Genomic DNA, 23390 nt, shown 5'->3' with positions numbered 1-23390 from the left:
GTAAGCATCACAGTCTGCATGTTCGTCCTTAAAAACTCATAATTGTGTGGTATTTATCGCATCCAATACATTCCTACTCCGCGGAGTCGGATTTTAGAAGGTGCTATAAGACTTGCAGCCCGCATAACAGTGTGGACCGCTTTCGTGGTCTCAGGGACCCAAGCTGCTTCCTTGGTCTGAAAAATAAAGGGGAGCAGAGATTGCAAGAAGCATCCTTAGTGTGCAGGGGGCACAAGGGAGCTCACGTGATGATCTTGGTCTGGGAGTGCAGGGGACAGCAGAGAACCAGGCAGAGGGGGAGAGGAGAGTTTCTAAACTGTTCTTTTGGTGCGAAATGCTGGGATGCTGATTGTTGTCTGAGGGGAAGTGCAGCGAGGGCACTTTGAGAGCAGGTCGGTCCCTTTGAGGGAGCTAACAGAGGTGCCAGATTTTTTGATGAGAGTCACGGGAGAGCAGAGATTCAGGTTGTATGTGCACTTGAGCTTTTATACAGAATGGAATAGGTAATAGGGTAACAAAGTGCTTTACAAAAAAATGCACGAATAAGAACGGAGCATAAGCAAACATCGTACATATATCAGAATAAATGTAGTGAATACTAAAAAGACTCAATAGAAAAAAGGACGGGTAAAGCCAATAGGTTTGGCGTTAGCCGCCAGCGTTCTTGCTGTTTATGCATGTTTTGTCAAGGTGATGCAGAATTTTGTTTGGAAAAGCTGCTAGTTAGCCCTCTACAATCTCATTAAAAAAAATTGAAAACATTTTTGTACCAAATATCACACACTATTATCGTACAGTTTGACACTTAAGGGGGCTATTTGTAAATGGGTGTGCTCCTTGTGAAAGGGCAAAATGACATCACTCACAGTGAAGTTAGCAATGGCTGGCGCACCAATGTGAGTAATGGAAGTGGGGGCACAAATCCCGGTTTGGTGTGTGGTATTGGGTACGGGCATTCCCTCTTGGACTGCTAGTACCATCGAGGCGGACTTCCGGGGTTGCGCTTTTGTCATGGGTGCAAGGACCCTCTGTCGAACAGAGATCTCGGCTCGCGAACACGGAGCGAGCAGCTGCAGACACCGCGGGCTTGGGTGCAGAGCTGCCGTGTTGCGATCGTGATCTGCGAGACGGGGGATTCGCGGATCCAGGCCGCTCTCATGCTATGCACGGGACGGATCCGCCGCTTCTCCAGTCCGCCGGCGCGGCAGGCGGCGAATCCGTGCCCTTTGATGTGGCGGGCGGAGGGAGAGGCCGGAATCCCAGGTTTCTCTTGATCTCAGAGACACGCTGTCTCTTGATCCCTCCTCCTTCCAGCTCCCTCCTTCTCTCCCAGACCCCCCCTCTCTCTCTCTCCCTGGGAGTGGAAAGGGAAGGGTCAGGGAGCTCGGTGGGCGGAGATAACCCCTTTTGGTTGGAAAGAAGCGGGATCACGTGTGAGGGATGAAAGGGCTGCCGCGCGGCGGGGAGGAGGCCGCGGAGGCCTGGGTACAGAAGCAGGGAGCCTCCGAGCCGGGGGAGGAGTGAGCCGAGCTCGTGTAATTGACAAAGCTGCACTGGTGAAATAAACACGTTCCCGCACCGCTCTCCGCTATCGATTGCAACCGCCCCTCCCCCCTGCACACCCCCACTTCTTCTCCCTCTCACTTCTCGCTTCCAGCTCCGCGGTTTTGTTTTTGGTGATTTATTTGGTTTTTTTTTCCGGTTGTTTGGTATTGCAACGGAGCCCGGGAGGAAGAGGCATTTTTTGCACCCGGCGCCAGGAGGGGGCACAGCACCCCCGCTGCAGCCCAGCGAACATGTCCCGGGAGGGACCCACGCGATGAAGGTCCGGAAAGGGGGGCCCTCAGGGGCCCTGCTGCCGCTTCTGCTGCTGGTGCTGGGGGCGCCCATGGGCCCCCCGGCCGCCCGGGCCAGGGAGGCCGCCTTCGTGGAGGTAGTGCTGTTCGAGTCCAGCCCCAACGGGGACTACACCACTTACACCACCGGCCTGCAGGGCAAGTTCAGCACGGCGGGGGCTACCATCAGCGCGGAGGGAGAGATTGTGCAGGTAAGAGCCGCGTGCTGCCTTCCTCCCCTCTGGAATTTCACAGGAGGCTCTCGGTCAGCCCGGAGCAATCGCCCCTGTGCCTACATAGGAAGCACGTCTACCTTGCCAAGTTGCCACCACCACCGGCAGCAACGAGACCCCGTTAGATACCACCCCTAAACAAAGTCGCACAGGAGACGCCCCTGCCACTGAGAAGACCCCATTGAGCCACACATGGAGGCCTCCTAGCCACATCAAAGAAGCAAAGCCCGATATATTATAATCCTGTCACAAAAAATATATATATGTGCGCTCCATCCCCCCCACTTAAAAAAACTTTCTGTAACAGTGAGCGTGCAAGACTTCAGTCTGGTGTCACCCATCCAAGAGTGAGGCATTAGTCACCCAGTACCCCCCTTGAACATGAGGGTGGACGGGACCCCAGGGGTAGTTAAACACCCCCGCCCCCACACTCCTGAAATATGTATCTTTGTGTACTCCGGGGAGAACTGGCATTTTGTGTCCGCGTGACAAATGAGGGTTGTGTATATGCACCCCATCCACACACGTTTATTTTGTGCCCCCTGGAGAGACCGATTTATGCAGAGCGAACTTCTGCACCTATGCTGTGTATCTCGAGAAACCTGCTCATTGTGTGCCCTTGTAAAGAAATGTGTATTGTGTGCCGTGCATCATGCTGTGGACTCCCTCGCCTCGTGTGTTTCATGTGTATACCTGGGAGAAGCCCGCACAATGCGTGCCTTCAGGGGACCGCTGCACATAGTGTAATCTCCGTATTAGATCCACGCGTTGTGCGTTCGGAGAGACGTCTGAATATCCTGTATTCGTAAGAGAGTGCATATATTGTGTGCTTGTAGGTGTAATATGCTTTTTGTGCATACCACAGGAGAGATGGACATGTTCTGCATCCTAAGACAAACATGCACGCAGAGCGAGCCCTCTCAAGTGTGACACCTGGAGCGATGAATGGTGGATCGCTGCATAAAACATGTCCACGGGTGACACATGCGTTGTGGGCACCTATGGGAGCGGTCTGCATATTGTGAACACATCATTAAAGAAAACGAATGTTTGTATCTCAGTGCGGGCCCCCCGCAATGTCTCGCGCAGAGAGCTCCATGTAGTGGCTTTCCCGAGCAAGTTGCAAGGGGTGCGCCCCGAGCGAGATGTACTTATTGTGTATACAGTGCAATACGCTTTATACAAAGCACCCCGGGCGAGCCACGGCTTTTGTGTTTAACTCTTAATTTGTAGGGTGTGGGGTGCACAAAAACAGGTCTCTTGTAAAGTTTGCACTTCCACACACAGTATACCCGCCTGGAGAGGCGTGCATATGATGCGGCCAAGGAGAGCTGTACTTTCATCACACACACACACACCCGCGTGTCATGTACCCTCGCGGAACACGTGTATATATTACATGTGAGATGTGCATTTTGGGCGCTCTGGTAGAAAGCAGCAGGTTGTGTGCCCCCGGGCGATTTCTGTTTTTTTGCATAATCTACCGACGTGTATTTGCGTGCCACAGAGCAGGCAGGTGTGTATTTCTCCCACCTCCCCCTGCTGGAGCTGCCAGTTTGCAAGGCTGGGCCGGGGTACAGCTTGCCCTGACACAAGATGGCTTCTGGAGTGGGACTGGCATGTGGGACTCATTCACAATAAGAGGCTGGCAGTGCCCGCTGATCTCAGAGAGCAGGAATGGGACGGAGCGTCAGGGAAGGGGCGGCCTCCGAGGCTGCTTTAGGGAGGCCGACTGCACAGCGCTACATTGGAGTCTAGGCGGCGCGGCGCAGCGCTACATGGGGACCCAGAGCGCCTACGTGCGTCTTGGAATAGAGGGGGATAGATTTAATTTGGGGCACCGAACTGCCGGGGCTCAGAACACTGGCTTTGAGCACATGGAATTGCACTGCATTTCGGGGAAAGTGGGATCGTTTGGGTTGTATGTTGGGGAGCGTAGAACAGCTGAGGTTGTGGCGTTCTTTACTCCAGCCTGTGGTGTAATAGCTGCAGAGATCCCGGAGCACCGTATCTGCGTGACCACAAAAGTGCACTGCGCTTAAGTGAGTGAACAGCACCCCAGTGCATTCCTAGATTTAGAGCTTTCCATGCACTGCATTGGGGTAAATGATGGGGTGAGGGCTTTTAAGGCTTATGGGGCGCTGAGTGTAATCCCTAATACTGGGCGTGTCTCTCACTAGGATAGCCAGGGACCTGACACTGGACGTGGCCTCGCTATGAGATAGATTTCATCCTCTATATTTATATGTATATAGCGCTTACTTTCCTGACGAGTCGTTGATGCGCTTTAATGTGGCACGGGATGTTATCTTTACAGTAGACCGCCGAAGATGTGACCCTTGACCTGGGTCTCGCTCGGGCTGAGAGAGACGGCGTGACCTGACGCCTGACACTGGTCTCACTGACATCCTGTGAGATGCACTTTGTTTCCAACCGAGAGACTAGACTGTTCGTGTATCTCTCTGGACGAGCCTTGCTTTGAGACAGCCAGCGAGTCTGTGTGGCCGCTCTCGCCGGGGGGAGGTCAGGTGGGGGCCCTTAGCTATGTCTCAAAGTCTAAGCTGCAGCCAGCGTCCTGCTCTGCACGCACGGCTGCGCGTGGCACCTGGACCCCTTGGGAAAGCTGTGTTTGGCCTGCTGTGTTTGGCCTGCTGTGCCGCCCCCGTGCAGAGGTGTGCGGGGCTCTGAGGTGGGGCAGCGAGCAGCTGTTCTTGCAGCGCCGGAGCATCCGCGGTGGGCTACGGGGCAGGGGTTCTTTCAGTGCGGTGTGGCAGAACCCAGTTGTACCTATGGCCTTTAGCATGCCCAGTTGCTGCGCGGCTGCTCGTGACGCCTTCCACACGAGGACCGGCCTTGCTCAGCGGCGCGAGCCTTTGACACTGCGGTGGCGAGCTTCTGGGGCTGAAAAAACAAAAAAAAAGTTGTTAATGTGTTGTTTTAATACTACTTATTTTTTTAACGCCGCGAGGGGGTTTGCAAAGTGGTTTGGGGTCGTCTGGCCTTTGCAAATACAGAGTTAAGCACTGTTTTTCTGAAAGGCTAAGCTCGCAGTTAGGAGGGGCAAATTCTCCAGTGTGCCCAGGGCTGTCTAGACTGGCCCAGCGTAATCCAAAGCATGAAAGGCTAAACTGTGAGTCTTTGGCACGGGGGCTCGCTTGTGTCATTGGTTACCCTCTCGATCATGGGCCTTTTCGGAGTGATACTCCCCATGTCTTTGCTTACAAGAACTAGAGAAAGAAGAAAAGCATAACTAGGCCAGGATACCTAGCAGGAGCAAGCCGTCCTTCGAGGTGGCTTCCAAGATCATGGGAGCCAAACACGTGGTGAATCTTAAACGAGTAAATGCACCAGCTCCAGAGAGATGCTGGGTGCCGGAGATATCCAAGTTCAGTCCCTTCATCAGAATACCACGGGAAGTTGCCCAGATGTTTGTAACCTGGGATGAGGGGAGGGTGCCGAGGATTTAGTGCCCAGGACTGGTAGTAGAAGCAGCAATGAAATGTGGCAAAGACAGGTGCCCACCACAGGGAGGCTTCCCTCATTGCACAGTGTCTAGCCCTGTGGTGGGACAGTGCGTGGGCTGATGGTACCCATGGAAGGCAGCCGTTCTCCTGACTGCTTCCATGTTTCAGGTCCTTTATTGAGGGGCTCAAGTCTCGATTTGCCTGTATCTGCATAAGGTTAGAGGCATTGGATGGGCCCTGGGTTATTCTGTGGCTTTGGAGTGGATGTGTTTGTGACTGCTGTGGTTGGTGGGTTATTGGCGCCGTCTCCAGTGGTTTCACGGCTTAGCCTGGCAGTGGATGGTCTTTGACTAAATGGGCGGTGGAGGGTTTGGGACACGAGGATGTCTTTTGGGACCTTGTAATTGATGTGATTGGACATGCTTGGAGGTGGATGCTGGTTAGTGACTGTGCCTCGGGTTTCCTGTAGACCGCAAATGATCTGCTGGGACCTGCAGTTTCTTGAAGTGTGGATTAATCTGATGAAGGCTTGTTTCTTTGCTGTTAATTGTTCTGCCCTCTGCAGTGTTACGATACCATCAGGGTTGTGCCCTCACCAAGGAGATTTGTTCCTGCATCCAATTGAATAAATATGAGCGCGAGCAGGCATTGCAACGTGCTGGTCTATGTACAGCGAAGTCTAGAACCTGGATCCCTACGTGGCTGCCTACACACATAATTATTGTGAGAGCTGGAGTTACTTTCAGTCCGTGATTGTTAAGCAAGAGCCTGAAAAAGCCTCAGGCCTACGCTCCAGCAGAGGCGAAACTCGCCGATTGCTCCTGAATTGCGTTATTTACTATGCATTCAATAAATTGGAATCTACATTATCCATACCGAATTTTTAATTTCTTTCGGTGAATAGCTTAAATCTGAAGAATTTATTTTATGGGTGGCTAACATCAAAGATGTTAATAAGTTATCTGGGGTGCTGGGGATGAAGTTACGGAGTGCTGAACACTCCCATAATTGAAAGCTCTCCGAGGTGTGTGCTATCCACAGATTGCACAGAATGGAGCGGGGATGCCTACAATGGAGCATCTCCTGAAATGAGCATGCAGTACACAACTCCAACTAAGATGTATGGGTTTCGGAGACATTTGTACTCTATGTTCCTACCATATGTAATTACACCAGGACTGGCTTGCAATCCAAAGTGAGGCTGTCCGGGCATAGCTAGATGCCCCAGCAGGTCCTGTGAAGGGTGGTTGACCTCCTCTCACTGTTCCTGTGCCTTTGAACAAGTGGTTGGTTGTGGGCGAGCCCTGTAATTGTTTTCAGCCCTCACAGTGTTGGTCTATGAAACTCATATGTTAGCATCAGCCCAAAAACAGTAAAGGTCAGATGCCATAAAGGATGTTGTCTAGGCCTGGGCTCAGGGCAAAGGTCAGCAGCCTGAAGAATATCAGAACACACAAGGTGGTTTGAGTGTTTCCTTAGGCACATGTGTTGCGGACAGCCTGCTCCTTGCTTTAAGTTAAATTACATTTTCAGGGGCATCTGCTTCTACAGTCCTGGTGATGTACTTGAAGCAGACAATCCTTTTCTCCTATGAAATCTTGTTCTAGCTAACATTTCGTGGTTTTTATTATTAGAAGTTATTCTCTTTACTATAATCAGTGCTTGAAATGGAAAAATAGAAGTGCAGGTACTCTGTAGCCGAGTACCTGCTTGTTTCTGAGAAGTGCCGGTACTCTCCAATTATAAAAGTATTTCTTCGGTCTCCCAAAGTGCCGGTACTTTCCCTCTCAAAATAAAAAGTGCCGGTTCTCCGTACCGGGCCATTCAAAGCTCTGGCTATAATTGGTCTCTAATGAAGGTGTATTAAGTGGGGTTAGGAATATCTTTAAATCCATGTACGTCTTTCTGGTCCCTGGGGGAAAGTGGGGCAAGGTGTCCTATTAATACTGATGACATGCAGACGAGAACGGGCTATTTGTGGAAGACTTGGAACCTGGTACGTTAGGTCCAATCCCAGGTTTCCCTCTTGATAAAACTTAACGTTATTTCCCCAAGTCTCAGTCCCTTAATCTGCCAAATTGGCGTGCCTCAGAGCAAGCTGCAATAGTCCTCATCACTAGGGAAAATATTCTATAGATCACAACGAACATGCTTTCTACTACTTAGATGTGCATTATTTCATTTTTTTTGTTGAACTTTGACTCTGGTTGCTGCCTAGATTTCTTCTGGCACCTTTGTCTTTATTTCCATAGCAGTACGTGGCCAAGAAGTAAATGTTTCCGTTGTATGGTTGGTAGAGGTACCATTGTAGACATTTGGCTCTCTCCCTAGCGCTGCACAGAACCATCTAACTGGCTAAAGACCGTTCTTTTTTTCAACAACATTGTTCAACAACGTTGTTCATTACGTGACTCAACTCTAAGCGGTACTGATTGGCTGATGCATGGTGAAAAATTTCGACCACTTCTTGCATCTCCCCGAGTGGGCCAAGAGTCTTTTTTTTTTTTTAGGAAGCGAATGAAAGGCAGGTGAGTGGAACCATCTGCTTTATGGGTGGGATCTTTGCTGTGCGCGCCTTCGTGCTAGCATAGGTCTCGTCCATTACACGGTCCAAAATGCGATCTGGGGCTCCGAGCTACTCCAGGGTCCGTTCTTTCAGCCGAAAATACTATGTCAATTGAGGTGATAAGAAGTCCAAGAGATACCCCCATTTGACGAGGGCGACTGATGTCACTACCTGACATTCGCCATTGCTTGTTCAGAAAGACTCCAATATCCGGAAATTTTCAGTGTACTACATGAACTCCTCTTTGCCCTGATGAAGACTTTCGATCAAATCACCTTTTGGTCCCATTATGAAAGTTGAAACGCATTGGCATTTTCATCTTGAGGCTAAGGGTAACCACATGGAATCATCATATAAAATAATATACAGTCTGGGCTAGATTGAATAAGCGCAGACATAGTTTTAGATTAGTACTCTGACCTCTTTAGGACCTTGAAAGAGTAAGCACATAGTACAGAGGATTTGAATGTCATAGGTCCCGTTATCGTAAAAACGGCAGTAGGACAGATTTTTGGGGGATTTGTTTATATATCAGTTCTAACACTGTAGCAACTGTTCAGCGTACTATTGATTCGTCTACATATTAATCTTGTTTCTAAACACTGTATTGTCTGTGTGCAATGAAAATATTGTAATGTTTGTCTACCCTGTTACTTGTGACTGCCAAAAATGACACAAGTGTATGTTTTATTTCAAAATATGGGGAAACCCCTATAAATAAGAGAATACTAATTGATGAATCTCGGCGTTAATAAAAGTAACTTCTGAGGCTGAAAGACTCATATTTGATCTTTGGTTGGAGAGGCACTTTTTGTATCGCACATATGTATTAGATTCCAGCCTCACCATCCCGGAATTGAATCACTCCCCTTTTTGTGACTGATTTTCTTTAAGATGGCATGGGCTTGTTGAGGAAAAAGTGGAGATGGAGAATTGCCACTGTTCGTTTAAATTGGTACATCTCTTCTTATTGTGTGCTGACATGTTTCGGTGCTCCTTCAGGCACTGTATCTTACTCAATTTAGGCTGTACAAATATATCTTCTCCTTAAGGCATCATGTTATGTGTGCTTTATATTGTTTTGACAGAGGTTTGCCTTAAGGTAGTATGTCTGCTCTGGTTTTGGCTGGGTTGTTAGGTCTACATATTAAGGCAGCATGTCTGGTGTGGTTTAGACTAGGACTGATGGAGCCACTGCTTAAAGTGAATTGGATGTTGTGGCTGACAACTCTGCTCCTTAAGTTGCTATGTCATGTGTGGATTAAATTACATTGAATGAGCTGCTTATTAAGGTGGGGCGCATGCTGTGGGTTTGGCAGGGACCCAAAGACTGGGCCACACCACAGTGCAATGGAAATCACGCAAGAATGCCATCCAAATTCGTATATCCTGCCGGACGTCACCAGACAACTGCTTGTGGTGGTGTTTTTCTTTTAAGCCTGACATTGCCTGTGCAATGGAACATGAGAATGGGCGGTCAATGGGGATAATTTGTAACGCAAAGTTAAGCTCTGTAGCTGGTGCAAGTTGACCTTCTCCTTGCTCAGGCGCTCCTGTAACGATTGGGTGAACGCCACCACTTTCCCTTTTGGGAGTTGTGATACCCCATTCACTGAATCCAGCTCTATGCCCAAAAACTCAATTTAAGTGGCCGGCCCTACTGTCTTTCTTGGCGCTAGAGGGACCCCGAACTCCCGCATGAGTTTGCAAAAAAACCTGTAAAACACTGTCACACTATTGAGAACCCGGTGCACCCAAGAAAAGGAAATCGTCCAGGTAATGCAACACTGACTGATGCTCCGTCACTTGACTGAAAACCCACTCAAAGAGCTGAATTTCTCAAAGTAGGAGTAGGAGACCGAGCACCCCATGGGGATGCACTTGTCCATGTAGTAGTATCTCCCCTCTAGTTGAAAACCCAATAAATGGAAATCCTGTGGGTGCACCGGCAGTAAGCAGACAGCTGATTCGATGTTAGACTTAGCTAGCAATGCGCCTGGTCCCAGCCCCTGCAGCATTACTATCGCTTGATCCAAAGATGTGCATTTTACTGTGCACAGGGCCCCATCAATAGCATTGTTCAATGATTGACCCCTGGGAGCGGTTACGTTATGGATTAAGCGAACTCTTCCTGGTCTTTCTTGGGCACCGCCCCCAATGATGAGCAAACCAATCCTTCTACTGGTATCTCATCAAATGGGCCAGCCACCCTCCCCAGCCTCAGTTCCCTGGCAATCTTGGCCACCGCTATCTCCTTGTTGGACCTTACAGATTGCTGGTTGCGACAGTATGAAACCCCTAGGTAGCAGGTGCAGGAATCCTAAAACCATCTCTGCAACCTTCCAATAGAATCTCAGCCGAGTTGGGCCAACTGTACTTATTTAGCCATGGAATCAAAGCAGTTGTCTTTATTGGGGAAGGTGCCTTGGTGAAGATTACATCCTCATTCTTGTTTCTTACCCCCTTTTATCCTTTGACTTTTTAAAACATTTGGACTCAGGATGTGAGGAGTGGCCACACAAGGAACAGCCAAGTTTAAATCTCCATGAGCCCAGTGGTCTGTTGCAGGTCTGCCTATTGAAATCCCAGCATGCCCCCATTGCCCCGTGTTAGATGGGGGGCCTGAATGGGAGGACTGCTCTTGTGTATTGTCCTGGCTCACAGTTTTCATGTGCCACAACCACATCATGCAAAAAGAACAATTGATGGACAGAATGCAGACCAATGTCATACATTCACCCCAGGACAGAGAACTGGGCCTAAGTCTATCGTTTTTTTGCTCACCCTGCCATTCCAGTTTGAACCCAACCATATGCAAATCAGTCTTGACCCTGCACCCAATGGGAACAGTCCAGCCGAATTGCCAGGCCAGGTCCTCCCTGGAGTGTAAACAAGCATCCTATGACTGGTTTCGGGGTTTCACCGCTCTTCAGCCAGGATAGCTTGATTCCAGTGGCGTGGAGAGCACGGGACCCACGTCTGGTCATACCCGTCGCACTCGGGGTGACAAATGTAAAAAGAACAATTGGACAGAATGCAGACCAATGTCATACATTCACCCCAGGACAGAGAACTGGGCCTAAGTCCATCGTTTTTTTTTCTCACCATGCCATTCCAGTTTGAACCCAGCCATATGCAAACCAGTCTTGATCCTGCACCCAATGGGAACAGTCCAGCCGAATTGCCAGGCCAGGTCCTCCTTGGGCAAAAAAAGATGGATTTAACCCAGCTCTCTTGACTGGGGGAGAATATTGGAATCATTCAGGATTCCGTCCATCATTTGTTGCTATTACACTTTTCGGCCTGAGTGGGACGGGTGTGCCCAGACGTGGGTCCCTTGCTCACTGTGCCACTGGATTCAAGCTAGCCTGGCTGATGAAGGGTGACATACCCCGAAACCGGTCCCAGGATGCTTGTTTCCGGTCCAGGGAGGACCTGGCTTGGCAGTTCAGTCTGGACTGTTCCCATGAGGCACAGGGTCAAGACTGATTTGCGTACGGTTGGGTGCAAACTGGGGTGGCGTAGTGGGCAAACAAAAAACGGATTTAACCCCGCTCTCTTGACTGGGGGAGAATGTTTGAATCATTCAGCATTCCATCCATCATTTGTTGCTATTACACGCAGCCACATGATGACCTCAATCTGATCCCAGGTGAGCCCACCTCATATCTCTAGACTTCTTTGATACCAGGGGGAAATGCAGCTCTGCACCTTAAGTTGCTATGTCATGTGCTGATTAAATTACATTGACTGAGCTGCATATTAAGGTGGGGTGCATGCTGTGGGTTTGGCAGGGGCCCATGGCTTTGGCCCTAAGGTGCCACATCTAATATGGTTTACAATAGAGCTGGTGGAGCTAGTCCACGTAGTGGTATTTCACGTAAAGTTAAATGCGAGGCTCGGAGAGGACTCTGCTCCACAAGGATCTACGTTCTTGCGTGCCACAGCCTGAGACCTAGGCTGGTTTCCAAGCTTCAAGGCTAGTTCTAGGTCTTAAATGCCTGCTTCCATTGGTCTGTGTTGCTGGCAGCTGATTGTGCCAAATCCTGCCAAGTTCAGCTTCCATCCTTCTTCAGGAGTACAAATGGGAAGCAAGTGTGTGTGAGAAACGGGTAGTAAAATGTTTTGACTGCTGAAAAGAGCTGTGTACATTCCTAAAACAATATCCCTTCGGGTTCTGATTTTAATGCACATTGGAAAAGCTTTGTTTAAAGCCAGGCAAGTTAAATCGAGAGTAGGTTTACAAACAAATCATTTGACAGCCTTTGCGTTTGTGTGGCAGATGTGTGGGTGCTGGCTCGTCGACTTGTCCGTAGCTCAAAGCGCAGCGATGGCAGTAGTGAGCGAAGTACAGGCGATAGCAACATGTTGGCTGCTGTAGTGAAGGATGCGCTTTGTGTCTCATGCACTTGACGCCTCCAGTGGTGATGAGGACTAGGTGGCTGTTTGGTGGCTGTGAAGATAGCGGATCTGTTTGCATTGTGGTTGCATTCGCATTAAAGTCCTCTGAAGAGGTGCGTTGGTGTGAGAGGCACAATGCTACACTTTAGGGTGTGTTTGGTGGAAAAATGTTGAAGTAAAATGTGGCCTGTGTGGCTGGTGAAACCATTCATGGTGCTCTTTTACAAACAATGGTTACTGGGCTTAAACGTGCAGTTTGCCAAAGAAGAATGTGGAACAGGACGATTGGGCATGATATCGTGTAATTGTCTCGTTGGTAGGGTGCTGGTTTTGAGTGGCCTGTGTGGGAAGTGTTAGGTGGTGTAAGGGGCAGGTAGTGGAATGCACTTCTTGTTTCACTGTGATCATGTAGCTTGTGTTATGCTGAAGTGTGATGAAGTAGCGCTAGATGGGTTGTGCCCATCATCCTTTGGGGAGGGATAGATTTTGGTTACTGGTTGGGCATGCACTGCAGTCATTGGACGACCCGACTTTGGTTTGTGGGCGACTGAATCTATTTTATAGTTGGAATGATCCCGTTTCACCCCATAGCTCCAAAGACAACTGAAAAGAGGAAATGCAATTTTTTAAATAGCCCGTAAACACGCTTAAAATATTAACCCCTTCGGTGCTCATGACGGAATGGTTCCGTCATGACCCACGGTTGAGCTGTGCTCATGACGGAACCATTCCGTCATGACCACGCCCGCGCAAGATTCCGCCAGCACAGCGGCGGAATCTGCGCAGCATCGAAGGGGTTAAGCATAAACACCACAACCAAAATGTCTAGCTTGTTGCCATATCTACCTACAAAAATTCTGATTCACACCAATTCGCGCTGAAGAGCACCTGTCACCAAGGGCGCTGGTACTGTACATATAATAGTAAAATAACCAGTCCTAATACTTCAGAGACATGCGTTTGACTGGCTTGAGGAATTACATGTCAGTCTTGGTTTTTGAAGGGAATGTTTGTTCATTTCTATATTTTGGCTGTCCATATATTGGTCTCTGTGATTGTTCATATGGAATCGGGTTACGTGATTAGGAGCAGAGAGTCAGTGTTTCATGGTGGTGGCAAAGGGGAATCTGGCAGACGGGTAAAACCAGGCTTTGTGGTAGTAACGAAGAAGGGAACATATTTAGTAGTTTTAACAACAATGAAAAGGGACAGTCTTTGGAGGCAGCCCTAATAAGGACTGGAACACTTTCTTGGTGGTACTAAAGAGTGGGTGTGCGTTTTGTGGGTTTAATAACTATAAGCGGAGCAGTTCTGCATGTAAGGAAGATGGGGGTAGTGTTTGGTAATGGTGTTAGTAGTAGAGTTGGGACAGTAAGGAAGAATACGTCATTTTTTTTGGGGCGTAAAAGCATCTGGAAATGAAATATTTATTGGGATTACTGCAAAATGGGGAAGTTTTTTGCGAATGATAAAGGAGGAACTGTGAAATTGGCGGTGCTAATTTGGGGGAAATTGGTCAGGTTTTAGTAGCAGTGAGAATAGGAATTATGTGGTGCTTTTGAGCAGCTGGAGCGAGGAATGGCGCACTCTTTGGTTGTCATGGCGGAATCTTAACAGTAGTTGGTTGTGGCATGGAAGAATGAAACTATACTTGGCTACAGTAAGAAAGAATCACATGCTATTTGGCCGTGACGAGAAAGAATCAAGCTGTGTGTGTTTGTTGTAATGGTGCTGTCGTTGGTCGTAGTAGCCAACACAATTGAAGCAGCTTTTGGGGGCTTTAATACGAAAGACTTGTGAGATGGCCCATCTAAATACTGGAGTTTTTGGCAGACCGTAAACAAGGTAATATTTTAGCAATGTTTAAAAAAGTTGATTGTGCGGGAGTGAGACAGGAGGCTAATGCCTTGTCCTCGAGGAATGGTCAACCATCAGAATAAGGATGATATAAAGAAGAATGTTGTCATACTCCAGTTGACTGCTGCACAGGTAGTGATCACTGCTGCAGAGTCGTTGGCCAAGTCTGTTGACCGCTGTACTAATAAGGAAAGACCGTTTCACTGCAGGTGCAACTGCCTTTAGTGAGTAGCTTACTCCAGTGTGCTGCCTCAAGCCATCCCAGTCTGTATGCTAGTCAATGTTTAATATGTTCAGTGTGTAAGAAGATCCTCAGAGGATCAAAACTCCAACTCCTAAATATTTGGATAATTACATCCTTAATCATCCCCGACAAGGCTGAAAACATGTTGATCGAGTCCTGACCCCAAATCGATTTGGGCAACTAACTCCCTTGTACCTGGCTCAGCAACCAGGCTATCCACCCTCAAAGCAACAATCCCTATAGCTGCACAGCAAAACCATCACCCTAGTGCTAAATCATATGTGATGGGATCTCTGGAAGCAAGATAGTCCTTCACTCTGACCCACTTGTTTCACATACAAGGTGGTCCATCTACACGCTCCAAAATTCCTCTTGCAAAATCTGAGGCGATCAGGAACCACTCTACCAGAGGACACAGTCCAGGAGTAGAAGCCCTGAAAACTATAAAGCCTAAGGTGCTGAAGCATGCTCTCCAGAGCTGCCTGGAATCACTGGTGCTCCGTGCCCTCCCCTGTTTGGAAGCGCTTACTCTAAATGCATCTCATTTAATAGTTCATAGGCAGCTTATCTTTATCACATGCTTGGCTCTCTTTTTACTGGCCACCGGCGACTGAAACGTGTCAGTAATCATATGCACGTGTGTTATTGGGCACTGAACTGCCCTTGCTATTTTGCCATCTCTGTAGCAACTGACTGAATGTGTATATGTATATGTGTGACTGTGTGTGTGTGTGTGTGTGTATGTGTATGTATGTGTGTGTGTATATATATATATATATATATTCACACACACGTGTTTGTGCATATGTGTGTATGGGTGTATATGTATAACTGTGTGTATATGTATGTATGTGTGATAGAGATTGAAAAAGGCATCTGCGAAGCCGAAACGCGGCTGACTTGTCGAGGGAGACCAGAGGAAATAAAAAAAGCCATATTCCTACAGCCTCGTGTACGTGCCTTCTTCTTTGCTGGAGTTGGAGATATATTAATCTCGCTCCCAAAAAGGAAAGACCTTCACTCGCACTGGGTATGAAACCTTATTCTGGAATTAATCTCGCACACAAATCAACAAACGCATTTCGCCGTGAGCCTTCACACCGAAGATGTGTGTGTATGTGTGTGTGTATATATGTGTGTATATGTGTATATGTGTATGTGTATATATATATATATATATATATATATATATATATATATATATATATATAATAATTTAAAAAAATGTGTCCTGTGAACCCGTTGTTTGATGTTTTGAAACTGACTCGTGAATAAATCACTTGGATAAGCTTTGAGTGCCCCACCTTTCTTTGTGAACAGCAGAAGGATTGGTGATATATATATATTCGGTGAAGGGCTACAACTTGAGACTTGTAAACAAGGGTTATGTAGCAGTGCCTCGAAGGTGTGTGACTGTCTGTGGATGTGAGCTTCGGGTGAATAGAATGTGATGTGTGGCTTTATCTGAAGTACACGTTTCTATGCCACAAACAAGTTTCAGGGTTTTTTCTCCAGGAACACTCCGAAATGCCTGGCTCTATGCCCTTCAAAGTTCTAACTAGTCCTCTGACCTTAGCAGGCTGATCCATCTTTAATTTTCCATTGTTGAATGTTTCTGGATATCACAACAGGAAACTGGTTAAGTTTTAAATACAAATAAAGGTGAAATAAGGCCAGACCCTACAAACGAGCTTCACTTGAAGGTCTAGAACATTGTGTGCCAGTGGAATTTGATGTTGGGTCAACGAGGCCTTGCCCTGTGGATGCTTTTGTCGCTGTTTCGCTTCCTGTGGGTTAGGAAGGCAGCCCAGACACTCTTGTCATTTGCGGGTGGCATGAAATAGTTTGGAATCTTCGAGGTTTCGTGCTCCAGATGTGGCTGAGTGGATTGCCTCATCTGTGTGCACATTCTTTTTTCAGACGGCATTGGCTGCTTTTTTGAGGAAGCTCGTTTTGTGCTTGGATTTCAATACAGTCAAAAGGATTGATCTATTTGGTTGGAAATGTCCATTTCGATAGTTTCATCTAGATGACTTGAGCATTTTGGCCTGAATTGTTTCTACAAGCCCGAGTCAGTCCAACGGTGCATGCGGCATCGCTCTCTACTCTACTAGCGCCCTCAATATTTCTTCAGATCCCAAAGATGTTTTTGGATAGGGTCAATTCTGGAACCATATTACCAAAATACCTTCACGGAGAAACCACTACAGAACAATGAATTCTCTAAGCAACATTTGGTCCCTTAACACAAAACGATTAGAATTCCTTTTTACCAAAAATGTCACCTGGCCCCTCTTAAACTGACCCATATCCCTAACTCGGCACCAGGCTTGATTTGAACCCAATTCTAAAACTGAATGGTAACCACTGACCTGAAAACTACCCTTAATGCTGACACCACCTCAAAAGGCTCCGCTTTAATCATTACCCTAAAGCTTGACCTCCTCTTTAGGTGGCATTGGTTACCCTTTTATTTAATGTTTAACTTACTTGGAAATTTATACTTTCGAAGGGGTGTATATGTCATTGACACAACCTAGAGTCGTTTTCATCTTTAATGACCTCTGCGTGCAGTGATGGCTTTGCAAAGGCATTGATCCTATCGCCTTTCTCACAGAATGTAAAGCTGCCAATCACTTGCCATGGCCTGCCCGACTGCGATGGGCCCCGGACGGCCCTTGGAGGCCGCCTCGCCGTCCGCCGACCTTTTGTCCTTTTAAAAGAGTTCGTGATAAGTTAAAATTGCCAAAATGCACACAAAAGACACTGGCTCCGAAATAAACTGCTCTCACCTCATTCTATTAGTTGTTTGGTGCAGCATTACAGGTCGTGTGGGGTATTGTATCCACCTCAAAGGAACGCTGAATTATCCCGCCTTAAATTCTCCAACTCATGGATTCACTGCACATAAGAAAAATCCATTTTATTTCGTTTTATTTTACCCTATAGCAGGCTCTCTATGCTTGCTAAGAGTCGCAAGGCAATCCAGACCTTTAGTTTTGTCATTGTTTTGGGTAAAAAAAATGCCTCCCATTTTTTTGGGAAACGCTGTTGTTTCATATATGTGAGAAAGCGAGAACCTCTAATTGTGCTTTTATGTTTTGTCTTAAACTGCATTAACAGTAATGGTCTACAGTAGTACATAGGCCAAGCAGCCTATCCAAACTACACTACAGTAGTACCTATGCCGTATAAATATTAATAACATAACTTCTGTATGTACCATGGCGGCTGGATTCCAGCACTGTCGGCTCCGCATTTCATCCTTTCAGTATTGATTTACTTCAGTAGCATTGACTTTAAACGCTAATAGAAGAATTTGCTATTGGCGCGTAAAGGTTGTTTTGTTCTCTGATAAGGAGTACTGCTAGTCTAATTCTTATTGTACAGCCACTAAAAATGTAACTTTTCTAGGTAATCTTTATTATGTTATTACTTGCAGTCAACAGTGTGTCTGAGTTAGAGTGGCACTTCTGTTTAATTAACTTGTGAATGGTAGGTAATTTTACCAGAAATTAATCCCAATCTTCATGAAGTTTGAAACACAGAATAGTTGTTGTAGAGATTTGTTGTAGCGTTTTGCATGCTGGGGTGTAGGCTTGTTGCCGCGTTTTGTTTTTATTGTGTGCGCTGTACTGCAAATGATTTGTCACAACCAAGTAGCCTGGTGCAGTGAGTTGCACCTAGTTTTGGTTTTCCAAGTATCCCAAAACCATCTGATACATCAGACTGGCAGAGACCGCTGAAATGCAAAGGCAGTTCTTTCCTCTGGCTGGGTTTAGTAATGTCATATTCCAAGTGCTGCAAAAGACCCGTAGAACGCACTAGTTGACATTGTAAATTGAATATTGCACGACAGTCCGAGGGTTCACTTCTACTAGCATGTCTTGCTGTAAGTTGTCTAAAATATGGGAATACTTGGAGTGAAAATGGTTAGAATCCCGGATATGCAGTGGCTCTACAACAGGTATGCAGAATTATTCAATTTTTCTTTCCCATTTCAGGTCTTGGTGATTTAATTTTGACGACAATCACATTTTAATAGATGATGAAAAGCCACTCTTACTTGGCTTATTTCTGCAAGGGATACAACCTTCAGAAAGTATAAGCTTCTCTGGATTTTGGGTTGAATAAATCTAGGCGGCAGTGTGATAACAAATATTTCTGTGCTTTTGGTTGTAGGATTGCAAGTTACGAACGAGTATGGGTGTGATCCACCACTCTTATGCTACTTTAGTACATGTGGGTGTGAGTGTAGCAGCCCCGGCTTCATACAGTGAATTACAAATTGATGATTTGAAATTGGCTGATGTGAAGGTGTGAGGGACCCTTCAATGACTCCAATCTTTCTCTTGGGAGTGGGCATTCACACAAGAAGCAGATCAGCGCACCCCCTTTATTGTTTATCATTTGGTAGATAGCGCCTAGCTAAAACATTAGTTTAATGGAAAATAACTTGTTTCTGACTCTGCGGCTTCCTTACCAGATAGTCCAAGGCACTGTCCAATCTGGCCATCCTGCTGCTTCCTGTTGGCCACTGCACCTGTGCCCGCCCAGTGTGCCAAGGCGAGAGCTTATGCCATCTTCCTAGCTTCAAGGGTTGCAGGGAGCCTGCCAACTTGACTGAAGGCCCGATTCAACATCTCACATAGAGGGCCCAGCAGCTGTATAATAAAAATATTGTTACAAGATTTTTTGCTGGCGTTATGTTGTATTTGGGAAGATAAAATACCCACAGGTTTCTGCGACCTGTCCCCCCCCCCCCCCCCCTTCCTGCTTAGATCTTCGGCTCGAAGTTCTCTTCCTCCCTGTGTGAGGTTGCTGAATAAATCTTTCACTATAGAAATGTGAAGAATTAAGGTCGTTTAATTGTGTCTTCCTCCACTACTGCCTTGTGGTCAACAGAAGGATCCCACCCTACCTGCTCTTTATCCCAAAATTGAATTTTGAAATGCAGCATATTCTGTTTTTCTCTCCTGCAACAGAGATGTTCGTTTTCCTATGTTCTCTATATCGGTTACCTCACGTGGAAGTGATTAAGCCATTTCAGCTTGAAATAAAGAATACCAAAATATTGCCGATCTTCTGTTTCGCACCGATTCAGAATACGGAGTACAACATATCTTCCGAGAGTATGATATATTTTTGGGGCTAGCTGTTTTTTGATGGGTTCAGGTTTTTAAAAAAAGATTTCCAGGTTATTATTGGGTCCTTTTCCCCATTCTGGTGCTGATACTTTCATGCATGCTCAGAGAGACCTTTTATGCATCCTCGGAGAGAACTCGATCGTGACCCACTGCGTTACCCCAATCAGCCCCACCTGTCCTGTAGACTTTACCTAAGGGTCGGCTGATGCTCGTTACATTCACTTCTGATTTGATGCATCATAGAGGAAATACTTCCTTAAGGGACATGGTACAACAGGTGGAGCTTTTAAAAACGAGAACTGCGTCTCCCAGGTGCAAAATAAACCAGCATTGGCATAGCCAATAGGTCTCGCCTTTGGGACCTTATAAGTGTTTAGCCATGCAACAGTTGCATAACTAAATACTTATAAGGTCCCAAAAGCGAGACCTATTGGCTTGCAGTTCCACCTCTGACCACCGAGACAATATTTCCGACCCCTGTAATGCACCAGACTAAGTGCTTTCCTAACCAGGGCCAGGTCACTGATGGCCCCAACAGAAAGCCGTGGCCATGTGCTTCTTTCAAGAAAGTCTATCAAATAATTTTGCTAGTGCGTAATAAATTACTTATTATACAAGTTAATCTTTGTAATCACTCGCCAACCTTTAGCACAGGAACTGAGAGAGAAATCTAAATGCTATATTACCTTTCCGTCAACCCCATGTGTAGATATGTGGTGATATACCAAAAAGCATGTTTGATTCAATGGCTGTAAAGGAATACTTTTCCACAGTCCCTTTTTAATGGCTATGGTTTTCTCTATCCCCGGTAGGATGGATGGTTCTTTCTAAGCTTTACAGTGGGGTCAGTGGTTTCTCTGCGCATAAGACAGAAAATATCTCTGCGTTCTCTTGTTACAAGCCTTTTGTTTGTATTGTTTTATAATTCTATTTATGTAGCGCTTACTATCCCTATTGAGGCATTGAAGTGCTTTGTCGGGCAGCACACGGCTCCCCAACTCCAGGTCCGCGTGTGTATTGTTGTTTACCATGCTTAGTCTTGGGCTCTCAAGGAGTCCATTCTTTGCTTTTGATCTAGTTCATTTCAGATTAACAGGGTTACCTGTGCTCATTGGTGGCTCTAGGTCTTAAAAAGACATTGCCTACATTCAATCACAATTTTATTTCTTGTGTGTTCGTCTGCAACAAAGTTTGGGGGATTTAAGTGGATGTTTGATGTTCCAGAACCGCAGTGCAGAGTTAAAATGTACAGCAATTTGCAAAATTCTCTTGACCCAGCCGTCGCTGCTTATGCATTTTGCTCAAATACCACCTCTTGCCGTTGGTTCCAACGTTTGACCAGTATTATTATTCTATTCTCTGTAAACTCTGTTCTTGTTTGTAAAAAAAACTGCAATCCTATTAATTACATACACCAATAGCAAACTGGCATTCCTCATAACTGAGTTTTACAATACTCCATTTAAAATATAGGATATCCCTAAAGAAGTTGCGATCTCATCCTGTAAAAATACTCTAAAATGTACAACAAAAGTCTTGAATTCAAAATTCATTAAGGGCTCATATTCCTCCACGTTGCTACTGCCCCATAATATAGACACAGTGGGCGCTAAACAAAATGTTTGCATTCAGACATGAGACTTGCGACATCACATAAGATTTTGTAGTCTTTTCCACATAATTGTCACCGCCTCTGATTCTCCAGCTGTCCATCGGCTACATCGCATACTAGGGTAGACAACACAGCAGATAATCAGACTTGTATTGGAATCTCTGAATATTGGTGCTTATGAGCTACCCTCTGTTTCAGGAGAGTCTCACTTGAACCCGCCCATTTATACTTCTTTTTTCCCCCGACCGAGCACAACGATCTGTGTTGAGCTTTTTTTAACTGTGTTGGTTCTCTGTTATCTAGTTCCTATAAGGGTTTGTGACCCACATTTCAAATCTACCCTTATGAGACCTAATAATCATGCCTGGATGGTGCTTTGGAGAGGGTGTCTTCTGTACTCTCCCGCTTTGATTGAAGGAACCTCTAATCCCCCAGTCGCCTTTCAAAGTCACTGTTGTAATATTGAATAAAATGGGTGCAGGGATGCATTTCGGAATAACCCCTGGCTCAGTCCCTCTCATTCAAGGTGACGTGGAGGCTTTAACTCTCCATCAAACATCATTGTATTCTTCACAAACTGTATGACATTTCCACAGGAAGGACCAGCGTAGCCCTCCAAAGAACATTTAAATTGGGTCAACCTCCTTGGATTGCCTGCCACAACTAGGCCCAGAGGAGATTGGTCCTCAGAGCTCCAACTGCATCCTCCCGAGCGGTCCAAGGAGCAAAAGCGCCTGGCCATTGTGTATGCAGCGCCTTGATGGGATCCCACCTGAAAAGTTCAAATGCAAACTTGTACAAGCTCCTCATGTGTTGATCAGTTTCTCGTTTGCTCTTTTTGTTCCTTTGCTGGATGTCTGGACGCTGACTATCATGAATGGCTGAGGGGTCAAGGGTCGCCTCGGCTGGATTCCATTTGATTAGAATAGATGTGGTTTGCCCTTCTTCCGGCCTCCTGTTTTTGTTTCTGGGAAGTTTGCCTTTAGATGTGGTTGGTTGGTCGTTCCATTGGACTCGGTCTGTGTGGTTTAATGAGCTTGAAGTACATGTAGGAGTGTTTTTTCTCTGGGCACACCCCAGTTTTGACGCACCAGATCCCATTCTTTTTAGACATGTGCTGCTTTTAGTGGCAATGAGTGAGCTGGAGGGAATTTGCCTGAAGAATTGAGTAGTCATTAGCAGACAGAGCATTAGCAGAAATACGATGCCTCACCAACAGGTCGTTGTTGTAAAAGATTAAAGAGACTAAAAAAGTCTAGGAAGAGAACAGTTATATTTACTACTTTTGTACTCTCTCTTTATTCTTGATTAGAGTGTTCAAATGGTAAATTGGTAAATTGGGTGCTGGGCAGAGGTTGAGGGACATTTAGAAGGCCTTGGGCAAGAATAATATTCTGTACGCTTAATGTACACAATGCTGTTCTTGAGGATTCTTGCACACAAGTGCAATGCCAAAGGTCTTTGGAACGATTGCAGTGTCTAGCACCACACTTGAGGCTGGTGGCATCCATTGTGGTCCGGTTGTTAGAAACTGACCCACTGCAGTCTGTTTTTTGTTTTGAGTTTTGAGAATGGACTTTCTGCCCAGCCACCAACTCCCCACTTTTTGTATGGCTCCATCTGAGTGGGAGGGGCACATTTCTTTTGGATGCATAAACAGGGGCCTAACGCTTTTACAGAAGAGGAGGAAGGAGGGAAATGCATGAGTTTTACTTAAGTCCATCCTTTATGTTAATCTTGTTTAGGGACACCAACTATCCAGAGGTCAAACTTACAGGGTAAGTGGGTAAGGGCGTGAGTGCTAGTGGGGACACTTTTTGTTTCTTTTGGGGATTTCTATGACGTTACAAGGGTGACTGAGGAAAACTGGAGCTCCTATGGGTTACCCAGACAGAGCCTCATCCGCCATACTCCAATATGAGACCAGCTGCTGGTATTTAACTCCACCATAGGCTTCCATGATGCTGCATGTTGGTGCTCATTCTTGTTTGAGTGGCGCAAAGCATTGACTGGAGCTTTCTATTGAAGATT

The 23390-nt window shown here is 46.4% G+C and overlaps 1 protein-coding gene across 1 annotated transcript in view; it reads left to right on the top strand.

The window, feature by feature from the left end:
• The first annotated feature begins 1347 nt into the window (after positions 1 to 1347).
• ZNRF3 (zinc and ring finger 3) overlaps positions 1348 to 23390 on the top strand; it is a 406045-nt gene continuing 384002 nt past the window's right edge. Inside the window, exon 1 of the mRNA XM_085633383.1 lies at positions 1348 to 2047. Within this exon, the coding sequence (XP_085489509.1) occupies positions 1820 to 2047 (228 nt within the window). The 5' untranslated portion in view covers positions 1348 to 1819. The remainder of the gene's footprint in view (positions 2048 to 23390) is intronic.

Source organism: Triturus cristatus, chromosome 11 (genome assembly GCF_964204655.1).
Source record: "Triturus cristatus chromosome 11, aTriCri1.1, whole genome shotgun sequence".
Classification (NCBI taxonomy): Eukaryota; Metazoa; Chordata; class Amphibia; order Caudata; family Salamandridae; genus Triturus; species Triturus cristatus.
Note: the sequence above shows the minus strand (reverse complement) of the source record. Positions and strands in the feature narration are given on the sequence as shown.